The sequence below is a fragment of the Taudactylus pleione genome, unplaced genomic scaffold (assembly GCF_031769625.1).
Source record: "Taudactylus pleione unplaced genomic scaffold, aTauple2 ptg000229l, whole genome shotgun sequence".
Lineage (NCBI taxonomy): Eukaryota > Metazoa > Chordata > Amphibia > Anura > Myobatrachidae > Taudactylus > Taudactylus pleione.
This window is the reverse complement of record NW_028284631.1, coordinates 4690939-4711109: the sequence shown is the minus strand read 5'-3', so window position 1 is coordinate 4711109 and position 20171 is coordinate 4690939. Positions and strand designations below refer to the sequence as shown.

The window sequence follows — 20171 nt, the reverse complement described above, 5'->3', positions numbered from 1 at the left end:
TACACCACAGATATACCCACTTTGCATTTACAATGCATATACCATACAATTTAAAGTTGCATATTTGAGATGCATTATACTCCTATAATAATAGGGGGCATGACATAGTTTGAAAATATCACACTATATAATAAACTCTGCTACTGTTTCACACAAGCTAAGAGCCAAATGCTTAAGGGTCTTGTCTGGCCAACGGGCCAGTTGTTGTATAACTTTGCTGAAGAATGCCATTGGCTCAAACTCCTGAGCCACATTGCAGTTACCTGAATAACGGTGTCAGAGACAGTAAGCTTGATTAGTAAAACATTTATTTTATTTTTATATTAATATAAAATGTGCATATAACAGTTAGCCAGCAGCTGAAAATTTAGAAGCTTTCTCCAAGTATGCCATATGCCGCCCCAAAACAGGAGTCAGGCATAAAACACACCTGACAACACAGCGCCAGGGTACGATAAACAATTATTAACAGCTAAAGTACCCAGCGTGCCAAAATCATGGATAAGTCCATTGCCGGAATAGGGAAGGACAGCTGTAGACTTTTGAATCAACAAAAAGCAACACTTCACATTCAATCCATCCTCTCCTGTAAAAAAATGCAATCAGTACGCAATACCAACCAGTGCAGAGTAGAGTAGGTGTGCTGATGGTCTCACTAGTATACGGTCATTCCGGAAGATGCTATAAAAGCAGTCTAGAAAATGAAGCTCATAATCCTTCAGCAGCCAGCACTGCAAGGAGACCATCATCTATACAGTGTAGCATGTCAACTTCAAAGCAAAGCACACAGTCCCCTGCTCCGAGCGAAACCTTTCCCTTTACATATGGTCTTCAACAATTTAAAGTTTCGCCCTCTTCCTCCTTAACCCTGCAGTTCAGAGGGCTGAGTCTACTGAGCAGGCTACAGCCACAAGTCATCTTGTGGAGCCTGTCCAAGCATATTGCTTAGATAAGACCGATAGCTGATGTAGGATACACTACATTCCAATCGTGGTTTAACAGTTTAAATGATGATTAAATTTCCCTTCTCCAAAATAATAAAATGGATATATTCCTGCACACACTCAACCTCACCAAGTTCCGTTCTGCTACAAGAGCTGCATTTGTGTTGGATGCGCGGTGAACAAGCAGTTAATCAGACAGGGTCATTGTAGATCCCTATCACAAGGAATGCATATGGGGGCGCAGCCCTCATAAAGGGGTCAGTGTTGTGCATGTCTGAGCTTATAGCAGCGTCTCACCAGACAAGTTCTGCCTCTGATGCGGTAAGTGCTGCACATGAAGGAGGTGCAAGGAATGATTACGGGTTTAAGTACCTCTGACCCATTTATTTGGCCATTATAAAGGGGAATGGTAGCATGTGAGATTCAGACATAGATTTTGGAAGCAGTTAAATTAAAAAGATAATTAGAAAGGCAGCGTTTGAGCAGCTAAGAAGCGCAGTTGTAGCAGCACCAATAACAGGTTAGAAATGGGCAAGTTACAGTTTGCATGACAAATATACCGGTACTTTAAATTAGCCATCTATGTTCAAGTTTGAGACCTACTCAGGCTTCTTGTAGTAAATAGGAGTTGAGACCATCTTTTAGCAAACTATCATGAGTAACAAAGCCTTGTGCTTTAGGAGATCCTGCATTCACAAGAATGGGACCTGCAGTCAAGATTACCCAATAGGCCTTAGTTGAAGATTTGTTTGGGGCGACTGAAGTCACGGCTGGACGTTAGTGTCAGGGAAAGCAGAGTAACTAATTAAATGCAGACTTCAGCTCCTTGAAGGCAGCTCTACGGTTTTTCTTCTCCTCTTCCTGACGCTTCCTCTCATCCTGCTCTGCACGAATCTCTGTTTCAAACTTACTGGCTGATGACAGAGCCTGAACCTGTGAGCAGAGGACAAGACACACTGTAAATTTTAAGTAGAATCTAACTGGTTCCTATGGGCAACATCTCCACTTCTAAAAACCCGCACTTTAATTAATATACCCTAGGCCTTTTCTGGGATGGAACATGATCTGCAACACACACACACACACACACACACCCCCCCCCCCCCCCCCCCCCCTCCGCAATGGGGCTAGCCATGCATCGCTCTGCCTGTGGGTATGAGGCTGAAGTGCACTGTGTATAAAATATAACCAGCCTATAGTGTTAAAACACAAAACTTCTCTTCACTAAAACAAATGGTAAAAATTGCAAATGGTGCTGAAATGTAATATTCACTGGTATGTAGAGTTGTACGCAGGGTGCACCGCACTGAAAACAGGCGTACCTTCATTTACGTGCAACAAAATGCTGCCTACAGACCATCACTAAACTTAGCCTATCTGTGAGCACCTTGTTATCACCCAGTTACCCCTTCAGCTGTCAGTGCAGATGGACTGAGCTATGTACAGATCTGAATGGACCATAGATGCATATGTGCTCAGCAAGACCTGGGTATAAAACGGACTTGCAGTCACCTCTGCATCAGCCCTTTCTGTGATGCCCATATTTACATATAATAAATAGAGGCCCCCTCTTACAATCATATTATATTAGTTTAGCTATGTGCTGTGGTGAAAATTTCTAAAGTTGCTGTAATTAATCAATATTTCCTATATCTATATCACAGCGAATGTTAGTTTAGTATAGGGACTCCCTCCTGAGAGATCAGGTGAAGGGGCAACCTCTACACATCATTAATGATTACTATGGCACGGGTAGAAGTGGTAACACATGACTTTTCAGTGGCATGCCGGCTGTAGCTACTTTCAGCAGAGTCACTAGTGACCAAGCTGAATGGGCAGAAATCTTAATGAATAGCCAACTACACATTTCTGATATTCTATTAGCTTTTCCGATTTGTAGCCACATACTCTGCAACATCTATTATGTGAAGGGAAAAAATTATTTGAACTATTTGGAAAAGTGCTGCTGTTATATTTACGATCATTTTGGCCGAATTAGTTTTAATAATATTAAATCTGTATAAAACATACCAGGAGCAGCTAGTTTCAGAAACATGGAAATAACAGACAAGCTTTAAATAGCGCTCTAAGCTTGTGCCATGCTCCGTATGCATTATGCACAGTGGTGGATCTAGAGTAAATATTTACTATAGTCCAACACAATCAGAGTGGCTGGTCAGTGTCCTCTGTCTGCCTCTCGGCTTCTGTGTTGTGTCCAGTCCAAGGCAACCCACTCCTGATAGGGATTGCCCGTTTGGATCCTAAACTGCTTATGCCGACATCTGTCTTGCATCAAATAAAAGTTACCGTTGTGTATCCAGTCACCACATTGCAAGTCATAAAGAAGATCCTATGTTCCAACACTAAGAAATACATTTGCACTGCCATCCCTTAATAAATGGTATTACTGAAGGTCTCATCCACAAACGAGGAATATTTGTATTTCAAACAGCCTCATATGATGGAGTATAACACTGGAGGGCAGCAAGGGATCTTTTAATCCCCATACCAGAGTTGGCCAAACTCTGTACTCAAGGTCCACTAACAGTTCATGTATTCTAGAACACCTGTGGATTTTTTAAAATGTGTCCATTAGCAATGAATACACCTGTGCACCAGCTAGGAGATCTGGAAAACATGAATCGTTAGGGATCCTTGAGGAACGCATTTGGTCACCCCCTGCCCAACGCAATGCATGGACAGCAATAAAATACATGAGATGGAAACCGCCATGAGAAATTGGTGCATGCAACATTTTCTTGCCACACATTTCACTGCTGCCTACATGGGCGCATCACAAGATCTCTTACCAGCTGCATTTCTTGTGACAGAGCTTGTAGCTTTGGCTCTTGTCACAACTCCTTTCATCTTAAGAGCTTACCTTGGCCTCAAAAAAGTTCTTGGCGCCCTTTACTCCCTCAGTTGACACATCAATTTCAGAGAGTTTCGCCAGCGACATCAGCCCACTGTCCTCCTCCAGCTCTCCTGCTGCTGCCTTGCGGAAAATCAGTAGAAACTGAGGATGAAAAAAAAAAGGGTGAGGGGTGGGAGAAATCAGTATGATATTACTGTAAAAATAAGCATGATTTAAAGATGTTATAATGCATTGTCATCATATGCATGAATATTTAACACCACTATATTAAAACAAACATTAGTGGAATAAGGTGCCCCCACTTGTCTGATAATATTGCTTCCACAAGGCGGCCCTAATCCCCAGCATCTGGAAGCGCCTGCATTTCCCAGCAGTGTTCAGAGGTACACACTGTTGTCAACCATTAATATGTAAGATCACTGTGTTGAAATCTTTCCTGTTTGCATGAAGAGAGGACTGTGCTAATGACTAACCGGGGGGAGGAATGAACTGCAATGCCCATTGATTCAGTGGAATCTAGTCAGGAATGTTTGGCATAGTGCAATGCACCCCCTCTCCCAAACTGGCTACCCTGCTACAATCACCCAACATGGACTGACATAGGATTTCAAATGCTTCGTTGAATTTATGACAGGGGCAGGAACAGCTTTTGGCCCTATATAAAAAGAACACGTTGTATATATGTTATTATCATTAACTTTTACTGGTATGTAAAAACTCTTGTAAGAGCTATTAACAAAATGAACACTACTAGCTCCAGCTCTACTTCTGCAAGATACCTATGCCTGATTTTCTGTGACTTGCAGAACGGAAACTACTCTCAGATTCATTCTCTGGCTGTCACCACTCTACGGTCCTGATCCAAGGTAAGCAGTCAGGAGGATCCAGCCAGAGTCATCATAAACAAGGGTGCACAGCAGCTCCACAGACCGTAAGCTGTTCCAGGTGCTGGCAAAGGAGATTGTTAGCGGCAATGGCTGCACTCCCACAGCTGGGGGAACTAAGGTGGCCTGCAGGGTCTGGCAGTGGCGAATCCCAGGGACAAATCTGTAAAAGCCCCTCCCCCCATGAGAAAGCACAGCCTATCACAGATGGGGTTTCAAAGGTTTACAGCAATTTCCCTATAACTGTAAGCGCCTATATAGATATTGCTCACCTTTGGAATAATTCCCCATATAACCTATGCTGACACAGACACCCTGCTGTTTGTGACCCGTAACCGTAAATAAAAGAATGTGATTGTCAAAGTAACACCATCCCCTTCCTTGGTCTTACACCAGATACTTCATTACGAAGCCTCATCCTCTATAACAGAACACCTAAAATGTTTAGAAAGCTGCGGCCATCACACATCAGAAATAGATCTGTGCTTTCCACATTTATATACACAAGGCAATCTTCCAGCAGTATAAATAAATAAAACACTTCCCATACTATGTGGGGGACCCAGCCACAACAGTGATGTAATATTATTTACCCCTCCGTCCACCCTCCTTCAACAGTACAGCTAAATGCTGAGCTAGGGCTCACGTCAGCTGTCCCAGTGCTAGACTGCTGCTTAATGTTAACTTGTAATCTTAGTAACAGCGATTACACTCAGTACGTTTCCATGTAGAAGTCATTACGTTAGTCATCAATGCTATTCAGCATCTTATTCACTAGATCAGGTTCCTCTCCCCAATGCCATTTCATTACACTCACGGCACCTAGGATGCAGGGTGGACCACTAACCACTCCCTTCCCATGCTGATACTGAGCGCAGTCTGCATCCATTATCAATAATTACAAAGTCCTGTGTATCCAACACTGAGGGCCCATTGTGTGCACAGATCTTCCCACACGTCTCACCTTGCCGCGTTACCCACCCATCTGCCTCATTACCAGGACACTGCCAAGGCTGAGGAACAGTTACCTTTTCTCCCCAATGAGGGGAGAATACTCTATGTCCGTCGTGTGAGAACAGTCAGACTCAGCCCTACCTTACTGTTGTCTGATGTCAACATTTAAAACCATCTTCCAGTGATATTTTGCTGATGCGCAGGTGTATATAAAGAACATCACATGTTATATTGCGGAAATGGGCCTTACTACAATCCCCACTGTGAAAGTGTTTGCTGAACATGATTATATGATTCGCATTTTAAAAATAGTCCATTGTAATGAAAAGGACATTCAGTATCGAGAAAAATTATTAGTACTGTGCACTTGGAAAAGACTGAAAAATAATTTCATTCTCAGTGGAAAATCTTGAAAACCTGCTACTGTCCATGGCAATTAGGGAGATTTAGAAATGTCATAAAGTGGCTGTGTTAAACACTTTGAGAAATCACACAATTCCGTTTAGGTGTGCACTTACACTGGACAGGAACTTAGTGCTCTCTCTAGTGGGCTCCATGAGTATTCCAGCAGGAGTACTTCATGTGGAGACCATCAATTGCAAACACATATAGAATTGGTACTTGTATTATAGGAAGATAAAACAACTTTGAGGTTGTAGACACTGGTATTACCCTTTTCTATACTGTTTTCAGTCAGGGCACTACTACATATACAGAAGGCAACCATTTTGTTGGTGTGACCAACAGAATAGCAGAAAACTCTGTTCTGTTCTCCGGCTGTTCTGGATTGAGCCCAGTGTCTCCTAGCTAAAGCCCTCTGCCAGCTACCCTGCAGAGACTGGTCCATAGTAAGGGACCAGTGGAAATTAACAGACACTAACCAGAAATTGTCGCAGCTGCACATACCCGGAAGTAGGCGGTTACAGGTGTCGTGCTAGGAGTGTGGGTGGCAGGGGTGGCCTGACACGGTTCTCGTCCAGAGCACCTGTAGCATGGGAGTGCAGAGGCAGTCACCTCGCAGGCATATGAGTGCTACTGCTATGGAGCCTGACAGAACCTGGGGCTCGGACTCACTTCACCTGCACCCAGGTCACTCAACTGGCCGAATACTGTGCTGGTAGCAGCCGGCAATTTCCCATGGGGCCTCTAGATCAGTGTCGGGCTGACCCGGTGGAGATAGAGCCAGGAATATCCTCGTTTTGTCACAATGCCTCAAGGCCCTGCCCATTGACTTAGGGAGCGCCAAAGGAAATTTTTCGTCCTGGGCTCCACTTAGTCTAGAACCGCCTCTGGTGGGTGGAAGTAAGCTATTCCAAGTGCCGATGGTAGGAGCTTGGTGGTGGCAGTGAGTCACCTGCCCACTGCGCAGTGGTGGAGTCAGTAAGTGGCGGTTACCACTCCACTCCAATAAAACCGATCGCCTGGCGGGGCAAGGTCATCCGGTCACAGTTGGCTGAACCAATATTCAGCCAATCAATGTAGTAGTGATACCCAATATATTTAATGTCTTACTGTTGTTATTTGTACCTAGTAAATTAAATTATAGTAGTGGTTGTATGCTGCACTACCAACTTTTTAGCTACAGAAATATAATTAAAAAAGTTGAAAATGTGCAGTGACAGGGATGTAACAAGTGCACACAAGTAGTCATGAGGTTATCCTGCAGACTAAGCTGCCAAGGGCCTTTTCTTCAGGCTGACCGTTAAACAGCCAGCAGGATGAGAAAATGCAGCCTATATTCTTCAAAGCTGTATTTCTTGCAAACAGTTGTCTTATTTAATCACCTCATAGCCAAGTGCAAGTGGGACTCCTCCTAAGACCGAAATACAAATAACCAAACAAGACGGCGCTAATTAGTTTAAAAACTGTTGGACTGTGAGATGGCAGAAATATACACAACAGTCAGGGCTCCATATAGTCAAAGTCAATTGTTAATTTAATCGCATTAGAAAGGTTAAAACATGCATCACATTTGTTTAAATTAATATATAATAACAGTATTACTAATGTTATCCGCGGTCCCTAGATATCGCAACAACAACAACTTGTATAGAATTAAGTTTATACTTTTGAACAATGGCCCTCATTCAGAGCCGTACGCTCTGAGCAGAGCGCACGCTCTGAATGAGGGCCGGTCTCCATGAAAATGGAGCGTCCTCCTGGACGCTCGTATAGCTGTGGGTCACCACCCACAGGCTATACGAGCGTGCATTTTGATGGCCGCGATGGTCGTGACCATCGCGACCATCGAAACTGCGAGCCGGAGCCTGCGGTTGAGGTTTTCAACCGCAAGCTCCGGAGTGATTTTGGCTCTATCAGAGCCAAAATCACTCCCACTGACATCACTAGTGATGTCAGTGGGCCGACTTTTGACGGGAGGCGTTCCCGTGGGAACGCCCCCGTCAGGGAGGCACGCCCCCGGCACGCCTACCAAAGGGGGCGTGCTGTCAATCAACATCGACAGCACGCCCCCTTTGATCAGACACAACGAGCGAAGGACTTTCCTTCGCTCGTCGCGTCTGGCGCATGCGCACGACGGAGCTCCCTCCGTCGTGCGCATGCTCAGTCCAGGACATCGACCCACTCGCGAGTGGACAGCCGCTCGCGAGTGGGTCTGAATCAGGCCCAATGTCCCAAAATAAACATACTGATATAGACACTTTGTAAATGTCTTCTAATATAATTTGAAAACAAAGACGGTAAGTCCTTTAGCGCACCAACCATATAAGCAGCTGATAGTCACTATCTTGGGTATCCCTTTACCCAAATAATAATTTAAATATGTAGAGGATGTAGTGATCCCAGTGCTAATGGTGTGTTATAAATAAGATTTAATAACTTCACATAAAAATTTCACATAAAAAAGTACAATGTGATATCACACAAAGGTACATGTATAGTGCAAAAAGCATTAATTACTTACAAGATAGTAAGCATAATCCATACATACACATAATAGGCTCCAATTGGAGCAATAAATTGAAATAATGAAAATAATCAGCAAGTAGTTCCTACCATAATGTAGCTGTGAGCAGAGGCGGATTTAGACCTCATGGGGCCCTAAGCAAGATATCAGTTTGGGGCCCTATTCCCTCAACAGCATGCAATTTTATACACACACACACACACTGCCCTCATAGCCGCAAACACACACACACACACTGCCCTCATAGCCGCACACACACACACTGCCCTCATAGCCGCACACACACACACACGCACTGCCCACATAGCCGCACACACACGCACTGCCCTCATAGCCGCAAACACACGCACTGCCCTCATAGCCGCGCACACACACACACACACACACACTTGCACTGCCCTCATAGCCGCACACACACACGCACTGCCCTCATAGCCGCGCACACACGCACTGCCCTCATAGCCGCGCACACACGCACTGCCCTCATAGCCCCGCACACACGCACTGCCCTCATAGCCCCGCACACACACACTGCCCTCATAGCCCCGCACACACACACACACTGCCCTCATAGCCCCGCACACACACACACACTGCCCTCATAGCCCCGCACACACACACACACTGCCCTCATAGCCCCGCACACACACACACTGCCCTCATAGCCGCAAACACACACACACTGCCCTCGTAGCCGCACACACACACACTGCCCTCATAGCCGCACACACACACACGCACTGCCCTCATAGCCGTGCGCACACACACGCACTGCCCCATAGCCGCGCGCACACACACACACACACACACTGCCCCATAGCCCTACACACACACACTGCCCCATAGCCGCACACACACACACACACACACACACTGCCCTCATAGCCGCACACACACACACACACACTGCCCTCATACATACACACACACTGCCCCCATACATACACACACACACACACACTGCCCCCATAGCCGCATATATACACATACATGTACTGACACACACTTATTGACACCACGTACTGACACAGACATTCATTTATTATACATTCACACAGCACAAGACAGTCTTTATTTGCTTGCAGCAAACACCCCTCATCCTGCAGAGATTATAGCAGGAGGGTGATAGAAACATCAAACACCCCCTATCCCCTGCAGCATATGGCAGGTGCAGGTGGACAATTCCCTCCCCCCCCCAAATGGCACTCACCTTCTATTATACTCTCTCCAAATGTCAGCATGGAGGGCACCTCAGCCTCTTCTAGGCTCTGCTCCTCTCTCTGCGTGTGATGTTACTGGTTACATGCAGCACAGCAGAGCAGGGGAGACTAGAGGCATGCAGAGACACAGAGCAGCACCCGGCAGCTGTCCAATCAATGTGCTGACAGTCTGCCGAGCAAAACAATAATATAACAAGCCTCCGTTCTACAGCCCTGTCTGCGGGCCCCCAGGGACCCGCCAGGCCCTAAGCACCCGCTTGGGTTGCCTATCGGTAAATCCGCTACTGGCTGTGAGTGTCACTTCAGGTCTTAAAAAAACAGAGGCTCCGGATAATAGCCTGTTTTGGACACTCACATGCTATATTTATGTGAAGTTATTAAACCGGGTTAATAAATTATATATATATTATATATATATACATACATACATACATACATACATACATACATACACACACTCTACGTCTTCTAATATAAGACAAGACTCTTGTGACACCCCAGTGTAGTGGTATTGGTCATAAGGAGTTGAATCCAAAAAAAAGCTTTGAAAAAGTCCTCATGCGAAGGAGCGAAACGCGTCAAATAACCCCCTGATTGTCAGCACCCCTAAATGTGACAAGCGTATTAGAGTACTATTTGGATACATATATTTGTATGGAGGTACACGGCAAGTTTTTACATCAATCCCGCTTGGTTTTCAGTCTACTCCGGATAAACACATGCGGCTTAATCAGCTGGTACACACGTGAGACAGAGAGACTGCTGGTGCAGCGTATCCCGGCTCAGGCTGCCGCCCAAGTAACCTCGGAGACCAGATACTTCCAGCGTGGTAAATATTCGGGACATTGTATGAGACTGTCTGTTTCTTGTGTACAAACCATTGTGCACAGATTTCCTTTTTTTTGGATTCAATTCCTTTAACAGCAAAGCACCCTGAGACCATCCATGTGTGGGGTTGCTTCTCAGCCAAGGGAGTGGGATCACTCACAATTTTGCCTAAGAACACAGCCATGAATAAAGAATGGTACCAAAACATCCCCCAAGAGCAACTTCTCCCAACCATTCAAGAACAGTTTGGTAACGAACAATGCCTTTTCCAGCATGATGGAGCACCTTGCCATAAGGCAAAAGTGATAACTAAGTGGCTCAGGGAACAAAACATCGAAATTTTGGGTCCATGGCCAGGAAACTCCCCAGACCTTAATCCCATTGAGAACTTGGGTCAATCCTCAAGAGGCGGGTGGACAAACAAAAACCCACAAATTCTGACAAACTCCAAGCATTGATTAGGCAAAAATGGGCGGCCATCAGTCAGTATTGGCCCAGAACTTGATTGACAACATTCCAGGGCGAATTGCAGAGGTCTTGAAAAAGAAGGGTCAACACTGCAAATATTGACTCTCTGCATTAACTCAATGTAATTGTCAATAAAAGCCTTTGACACTTATGAAATGCTTGTAATATTACTTCAGTATACCATTGTAACATCTGACAAAAAGGTCTAAAAACACTGAAGCTGCAAACTTTGTGAAAACCAATACTTGTGTCATTCTCAAAACTTTTGGCCATGGCTGTACGTTGTGTTCTGGCACAAGCTCAGTGCCAGTTAAAATAAATAGGAACCTGAGAGAGTTTACACTGTACAAAAACTATAAGAATCACGAAATTAGGTAAACGTTCTGTATAATAGGGCGTGGCTGTGCTTGTATATGACAAATAAAAGCTTTGCTCTCAGTCTACTTATGGGTGTATTTGTATCAGCTTGATGTGTTTATATATTCAAGTTTGTATTACTAGTGAATAGAGAGTTTATTTATTGATCCAAGACAGTGACTTGAGATGTGGGACAGACAGTCAAAGAAATGTAGCAGCTTGCAATGAAAATAAATAGGTACAGAATTTCAAGGGAATTTAACTCTATTCTACTAAAACACACCAAAATACTCACACGGTGGACACTTCATTAGGTACACCTGCACTATTCAGCCAATCATGTGGCAGCAACTCAAATCCTTAAAACAGGGTCAAGAAGTTCAGTTGTTGTTCAGACGAAACACCAGAATGAGGAAAAAATATATTAGTATAAGTCCTACATTGCTATCTACAGATTAGGGGTCCTTGATAAAATTATATATAGTGTCAGTTTGTACCCAATAAGTGGCGGGATGTACCACACTCAAAGTACATCCAGCCCAGTATTAACTAGGGGCTACTGCTCCTGTTGGACAGTTAATTAACTGAGGTTATGTAGAAGGACTGCATCAACCATATTCTCGTCCTTCATACCAAGGGCGGGATGCACTATGCAGAAAAATGTGGTCAAAGCAAACCTTTTTTCGTACTTGGTCCCAATAGGGAACGTTATCATTAGAAGGCTTTGCCTAACAGAAGCCTATGGGCTTCTTTTCTGAGTTTTCCCTGAGAGAGATCCAATAGGATCCCTCCCAAGGTACACCATGGCTCACGCTGGCCAACGGCTGCTCTTATTGGAAGAGCTGTCCTTTGCCAAAATCATCACGTATACGGAGTTACTAACCGCCGGTATGCATGCGGTAATTGGCCGGATGCATCGCATAATAAAATGCCATGCTTGATGCATCTCGTCCCCAATCTTTTTCGGTCATTTGGGTGGTGTGTGCCTACTGAAAGCAGGGAGTCAGGAGTGAGAATGAGGAAAGCAAGAGAAAGTACCTAAGCAGGATTCCCCAGGGTTTCCAGTGTTCGTTTTTTTCTTTGTGTTGAATTGCAGTGTTACTTTTGGTGAACATTTGTTTAATAAATGACTTCTCTCTTTATTTGGATATTTGTTTTGGTGTGACAATGGCGCATGTGATACGCGAGAGCTGTCGTCTCCGGGTACATTCTCTGATAGCTGGTGAGGGTAGTTCGCCTATATGTGCTTTGGTATTGTGGCAAATGTATTTATTCATTGGGCTGCCCCTCTACGAAAAGATAATGCACCGATGACACAAAAGCACCATTGTTGGTCTGGACTTACTGAGCAGACTAGAGTTGTGTTGAGTAACTATGTTTTTGGTCCAGTCATCCCTTTTGTGTTCTAGATCTACAAATTTAGGGATCATTTACCTCTCGGAAGTTTAGCCTCCCATCAATATCCTCATCTACTTCTAGCATCATGTTTTTCAACCCAAGGTGAGTCTGCGGGGCGCCCAACTTCTCCATCATAAGCTTCAACTCCATCATGTCTATGAAATTGTCTCGTCCAGTATCATACCTGCACAGCGAAGAGATATTATTTGTTCAGTCACTTTTGATAAGACAATGCTTGTATGTGCATGCTCTTATTGCAAGAGCTTACGCCAATACTCCATATAACAAAGAGAAATACTGTATAATTGGCAAAAAAAACCTACCAAGATATACAAAGTTGTGATTTATCACATGCATTGCCACAGCATAGCACGCTATTGTGATATGTGGGTGCACTAAACACAGCACTATGTACCAAGATCCGGAATGCATTACATTCCAGAGCTTGGACCCAGTGGGCAACGCCATCTATAGATGGTGTTGCCCAATAGAAGCCTAAGGGCTTCTTTTCACATTGTGCCCTGGGAGGGATCCAAAAATAAATAGAAAGCAAACATACCAGACAAACCAGTGTGTGTTTGTATTTCACTGAATTGACCAGCCACCCTAAAATACATGTATTCCTACACAGCCCTGGACTGACAAGTTTGAGACTGGTCAACAGTGTGGTAGGGGGATCCCACGCTGTGTGTCACCCTGATGTAGCGTTATGCCCCTGACTGGTTCAGCCTGGTGCTGGTTTTTGGAAAATAGGGGAAACCCCACACAGTTTTTCACCCTATTCTCAATGCCAGCCCAGGCTGAGTGGTCCTGAGCTAGTTATTGATTTGAGGAGGGAGGGGGACCCACACATTTTTTTCCCCTTGTATTTTATTTCTATTTGCAGTTAGTTTTGGTTTAGAACCAAAACCAACAGTTAGTAAAGTTAAGAAACAATAATGCTAATGATGGCGCTCTCAGTGTAACCTGAAAAAAGAAGAAAGTGTATAATTCTTCAAGAAAATGTGAAAAACTACAGCTAATGGCTGAGCGATCCAAATCAGAGAGAAAAAACGGGATGTATTGGATATAATTATATTTTACTCTTCATAACGGCATAACATATAATCTACACAAAAGCATAAAAACATATAAATGTTACACACACACACAAATACACATATAAATGTCACTATAAAAGCAACTGTAGATTGCATACTTGTGAATAGAAAAACAGAAACCTCTGTTACATTGTTGGTATTCCACACTACAGGTGGTAAGGCTGGAAGAATAGTCACTTTTCCCACCTGCACTCGTGTGGAACTCTCGGTTTGCTGAATGTGCTGTCAGTCCAAACGGAATATGTGGCTTGTAACTATTTGTATCAAGTGCCCTATATGTAAGTGCTATTGCAGGCTACTGTCCCGTTAAATAATATAGCTGTAGCTTAAATACCTTATGTTGTGACCACAAGTCCAGGAGGTAAAAGCTGATGGCATCTGCCCGGCAATGTGTCAGTCGACAGCACACAGTGACAGAAAAACTATTCATTATGCTCTTGAGCACGGAAACACGGTGAGTCATATGTCCACTACTACTGCTGGGCCACTTTATTCTAACACTGCACTTCTATCCTTGATCACTGGATCTCATTCAATCCGCGGAGACAGCAGAATTCCAACAAGCTGGCCGGCATTGCTATTATCAGTAAACAGCAGTGGAGCACTTTTGGTTCTTGATTGCCAGAGGTAACATACTGCTTAGATAACCGCAACGCCAATTACCTTCAAGCAGTGACAGCAGCACCGCATACAGTCAGCATACGGCGCACAGCGTGCTGGAGACTGACACGTTCCCAGGCAGATATCACCGGCTTCACCTCCAGCATCTCTCCCCACTGCGGCCAGACACCATCAGCTTTTACCTCCTGGACTTGTGGTCACAACATAAGGTATTTAAGATACAGCTATATTATTCAACGGGACAGTAGCCTGCAATAGCACTTACATATAGGGCACTTGATACAAGTAGTTACTGGCCGCATATTCCGTTTGGACTGACAGCACATTCAGCAAACCGAGATCCACACAAGTGCAGTTCCTATCTGCACACCATAGCCGGTGGGAAAAGTGACTTACTTCCAGCCTTATCACCTGTAGTGTGGAATAGCAACAATGTAACAGAGGTTTCTGTTTTTCTATTCACAAGTATGTAATCTACAGTTACTTTTATAGTGACATTTATATCTGCTTTTATGTGTGTGTAACATTTATATCTTTTTGTGTAGATTATATGTTATTGTGCTGTTAAAAAGAGTAAAATTTAATTATATCCAATACATTGGTTAGCAAATTTATCCCATAGAGTTGCCCAAGTAAAGGAATATGAATAGAATAGCTTCCATTCCACAGTGGCTTCAATAGAAAACAGTGCCAAGTAAAACACGCCACAGCTGAAAATAATTTAGAAACCGCCAGGATCGACGACAGATTCAATTTAGACACCAAACCCGCTACTTAATAAATACTCCCGTCAATCCACTACGGTTTCTAACTGAGTCAGAATCCGCCGCTTAGTGAATTTAGCCCAGAGAGTTCTCCCCTCAGCACAACTTGAAAAGATGATCCCAGTTTCTGAGTAACACTCGCATTCTGAGATACCATTGATTGGAGCCAAACTGGGCCCTCAAGTTGCTGTAGCCCATCGCTGCCCTAGTATTTATTATACTAATAATTAATTTGACACATTATATGACTGCAGAAAAGCACAACTCCATGGGTGGCCCCTAAATGCTTATTATTTAGAGCATGTGGCGTTTTAGATTGATGTGATCACTAAACCCTTCCCCGGAAAAAAACAATTGCAATTTAAAGAGTATATTATGTGTAGTATATTATCAGACTTCCATTTTCATAAGATGAAAATTTTAGAAACGTACGCTCTATTAAAGGGGATAGAAAGCAAGAAACTGTGGGCCTGATTCAGAGCCACTCGTAAGCGGCCGCTCGCTCGCTCCGAGCGATGTTCGCACATCTGCGCATGCGTATGGGTCGTAATGCGCATGCGCCAACCAGTCATTGCGGTTGGAAATCGTGCGCTCGCAAAACAGCGAGGGGCTGCTAATTTGAGTGACAGAATGAGGCGTTTGTGGGTGGTAACAGGGGAAGGTGCTTGAAAATGGGGAGTGGAGATCCGAACGCAGGCGTGCGAAACGGTCAAAACGGGCTTTTAATGGGTGTGCATAATTTGCAAAGCAGCGTCATCGACCACGTCACTTGGTTGTCTTTTAGCCTGAACTGCTCGCACTGATTGCGGGAAGTAAAACCTACCACAAGCACTGCGAGCAGTTCAGACGCCTTTCGATGTACTCGATTAATCTAATAAATAGCGGAGATGACGTATGATGCGAACGGCCAGGGGGCGCCTTTACAAAATAGGGAGCGCATGTTTCGTTCGCTCGCTCAGACATAGAGGCGTCAACAGACCGCAAAGAGCGAACACTCAATTTAAATAGCCGGCCCCTTTTTCTGAACGACCGTTCGCAAATAGCGTCCGGCTCTGAATCAGGCCCTGTGTTGTATAACCTATAAAAGCTGTAACATTGCATATACAAGCTAGTGAACTAAAGCAATCAGGAGGTGAAAAACACTTAAGTTCTACAGAGATTCAGCAGGAAAAATAAAAGATTGCCGACAAGCCTGATAGCATAAAAGAAATTGGATATGCATACAATGATACATTCCTTCTACAGAATCACAATTACACAGACAAGCCGGTATTCCTACAATGTCAGGCCTATGCTTCTAGACCTACCATGTGCAATATCAAATGTCAAATTCAGGGTGTTATACTCACAGACGATGTTAGAAAAAGATTATTGGGGAACATCATTTGAACAAATAGGGTATACCCTCAGCCCAGGGGTGTAACTAGTCAGGTTTGGGCCGCACAGCAACATATGCAAAGTCCCCATGTACTGCCCAATGGCAAAAAAATTGCAATTAAACATGGGACAGACAAATAAGACAGCCACCCCCCTCAGCAGAGGGCTCCACTGCACCTATGATAGTTATGCCTTTCCTCAGCCACTAGAAATATAAATGTGTGGGCTGTTGTTATCAATCCCATAGCTAGGACAAAGCAGAGCGGCTGAAGGCCAGAGAGGAATGTGTCACAGACACTGGCAGTATTAGGCCCTTCCCCCTGGTATGTGTGACTGTTGTAACTTGTCAAAAAAATTTCTATCAAGATAACGAGATTGCAGAGGAAGGACGCACCTTAAATATGCACGTATAAGAGAATGCAGAACATAGAAATGATAAAAGTAACGGTGGACATTAATGCTGGCCATACACCTACACGACCAGCATAAGATCCGATTCATCATACGATTTCCCTTAGATTCCCCGGAGCTCCCTGGCTGGCCCGGCAGCATGTTTGTTGTTTTTCTTAGCACAGGATCTGTCATAATATCGATCCTGTGTCTCACAGGCTCATAAAGGAAACAGTCATTGAAATGACTTCAATTTCCACACGATGGATCGCATGAACAAAATAAACGGTACGATCTGCACACGATACGATGGAACATATGGGCTGCACATCTGATCATAAGATCCGATTATAGGAGCTGCGGGATAAGATCATCGGATCTTATCTTACTAAAATAATACACGATTTTCACAAGATCCATCTTATGACTCATCGAAAATCGTGCAATCGGCCCGATATCGTGCAGGTGTATGGGCACCTGGAAATCATTAAATTTTTAGGGGCATATTTTTCACTTATCAGTTTGTAGACCAGATAATTGTAATATCTTATCGCCACTATTCGGGGCAATAAGAAATTATTTACTGCCCAAGTGTATCAAAAAAACACAAGCAGGTATCCCGGGTATCACCCAGAAAACAGGTGTTTTTGGCGGGATATGCCGCACATATTATTAGATAAATGGGCCCCTTAATCTGTCGTTTTAAAATCATTAAATGGCTGAGAACAGGCTTTTCTCCAGAGGCTCTGGACATCTCAGACTACCCCAGCAGATCACGTTATGAGAACGTCAGACCGTGATTTGCCAATGCAATTTGAATAATTGAATTTATAAGTTTATAGGAACTTCTTAAAACATCACCAACCGGGGGTACTTGAGAGGGTTAAGAAACAAGGCTGTACTCAGTTTAAGACCTTCCCTGCTTTTTTTTTTTTTAGTAACTGACAACATGAATCCTGGGAGGGGATGTAAGGAGGCAGACATTGGGGTAAGCAGCTGTTCCCAGGACCTCAGTGGCCGCACTTCAACTGCACAAAGCTGCAATTGTCAGTGACACCACCACAGCTGCACAACAAGCACAAGGAAGACAGGATGCTCCCTATGGACTATCCTCACCTGAGTCACCAGCACTACCGGGCGGAGGTCACATGCAGGAACATGAAAGAAACACACATATAAGCTGACCTGACATCCATTACAAACCTACTGAGTAGCTATGTAATGGTATGCAGTAGTACTCTAGAGAGACAGTCTGCAGTTTTAAAGAGACACACCCACTGCCCAAACACAGCAGTCACAGGATCTGCTCCAAAGTCACATACATGTGCAGAAACAGGGGTGTCTGAATCTTAGTGCACATATAAAAGCAAATGGCAGAAGTAAGCTCAGAACAGAAGATGAGGAGGACATTTAAGGTTACTTAGGTGAAGGTAGATGTGATATAAGTGTGTGTACACATCCTGCCAGGTTACCAGCTATCCATGTCTCCTGCTACACACATTGGGGATACAGTAATTAGCAGGCACAGCAAACACTGATTTATAAGAAGAAGTTATAAAGATGGGGTGGGTGGGAGCTATGAATAAGCCGAAGGGGTATATGGTGTAACACTATTGCAGCTTACTTACCCCATATAAGGGAAGAGGGGAAACCAGAATAAGGACTCTCAAAAGAGACACAGAAGTCAGTGTGGAAGTAAAAGAAGGAACAAACATTCTCAAAGAAATACAGTCAGCTAGATAAAATAGGGAAGAGCCAAATGGGTAACCTCCTGTTCCACCCTCCTGATGGCAGAGGGTCCTGACATTTGCACCCAGGCTATCAATAATTGAAGGGGGTCAGAGCATATATACACATGTAGGTGTACAGGTCAGGAAAGGAATGCAGACATGTGCTGGCCTGTAGCTGTCATTATGTGAACCATAAATAACATGGCACACTGCATGCCAGCCCTGCAAAGGCCGATGTCTGTGGAACTATAGATGTGTCATTACAACAACCCTGCAGTACATGACAGTGTCAGACACACAGCTCTAGTGCCTGCACACACAGCAGATCATATACACACACAGCAGATCGTATACAAATCCCATGCACACACACAGCAGATCGTATACAAATCCCATGCACACACACAGCAGATCGTATACAAATCCCATGCACACATACAGCAGATCGTACGATATACGCAGCGTGCACACAGATTGTACGATAACTAGTATGTACACAGATTGTACGATAAGCCCTCACTCACTGGCGGAACATGGCCTCCATCGATTTGATCTGCTTTCGGGAGAACTCGTGGAACTCGGTGTAGGGGCTGAAGCCGTGGGCACGGCTGGGTGGCACCGCGTTCCCAGCGTTGATGTCGTTCCTCCGGTTTAACTTAGCACTCAGCTCGGAGTCAGCGCTGGCAGAGACCGTCTTCTCCTCCTCCCCGTCCTCCGGCGCCAAGTCTGGCAGTGGGCTCTCCTCGGGCGGCTCGGCATCCTCCAGCACCAAGCGTCGCTGCAGCTTCTGGGCCAGCTCGTTCTCTGCCATGGGGAGCAGCAGCGATGAGAGGGCAGGAGGGCGCACACACCACTAGTGATCGCTAACTTCCAGGAGAGCCGGGGATAGGGGAGCTGGGAGGAGCCGCCGGGAGGGAGGGGGAGAGCTGCTCCAAACTCCGCGTAACTTCTCCACCAGACCTCCGCCCCATCTCCGGCAGCAGCAGGTGCACCCTCACCCCACGGCCACAGGGCATAGCTGCGATGGCATGCAAGCAGCACTACTACCTCTTTACTACACACGTGGCACTCTCCGCCTACTGTAGAACTACAAGTCCCAGTGGGCGCGCCTATGTAACGTATAGCATAGCTCCCGGGTACAAAATGATCCCAGCTCTGGCCCTATGGGGGAAGGTGTGCAGCAGGTCTGTTACCCGACACAGCCCGGCAACATAAAAATCACAGTACAGTGAGTACTTTAGGAACTTGCAGCGATTACCTTGCCTGCTGTGAGTCTATTCTCATTTCTTTATCTATTGCAGGGGTTCCCAAACTTTTTAGAGTCACGTCGCACTA

General features: G+C 44.7%; 1 protein-coding gene across 1 annotated transcript; it reads right to left on the bottom strand.

Moving 5' to 3' along the window:
* Window positions 1-291: 291 nt before the first annotated feature.
* Window positions 292-19886, bottom strand: EFHD1 (EF-hand domain family member D1). Its single transcript, XM_088479249.1, has 4 exons — window positions 19361-19886; window positions 12891-13038; window positions 3826-3960; window positions 292-1877 (listed from the first exon to the last, which is right to left on the bottom strand). Exons 1-4 carry the CDS (start codon window positions 19645-19647, stop codon window positions 1746-1748), a joined length of 702 nt encoding a protein of 233 aa, XP_088335375.1. The 5' UTR covers window positions 19648-19886; the 3' UTR covers window positions 292-1745.
* Between the last annotated feature and the right edge of the window lie 285 nt (window positions 19887-20171).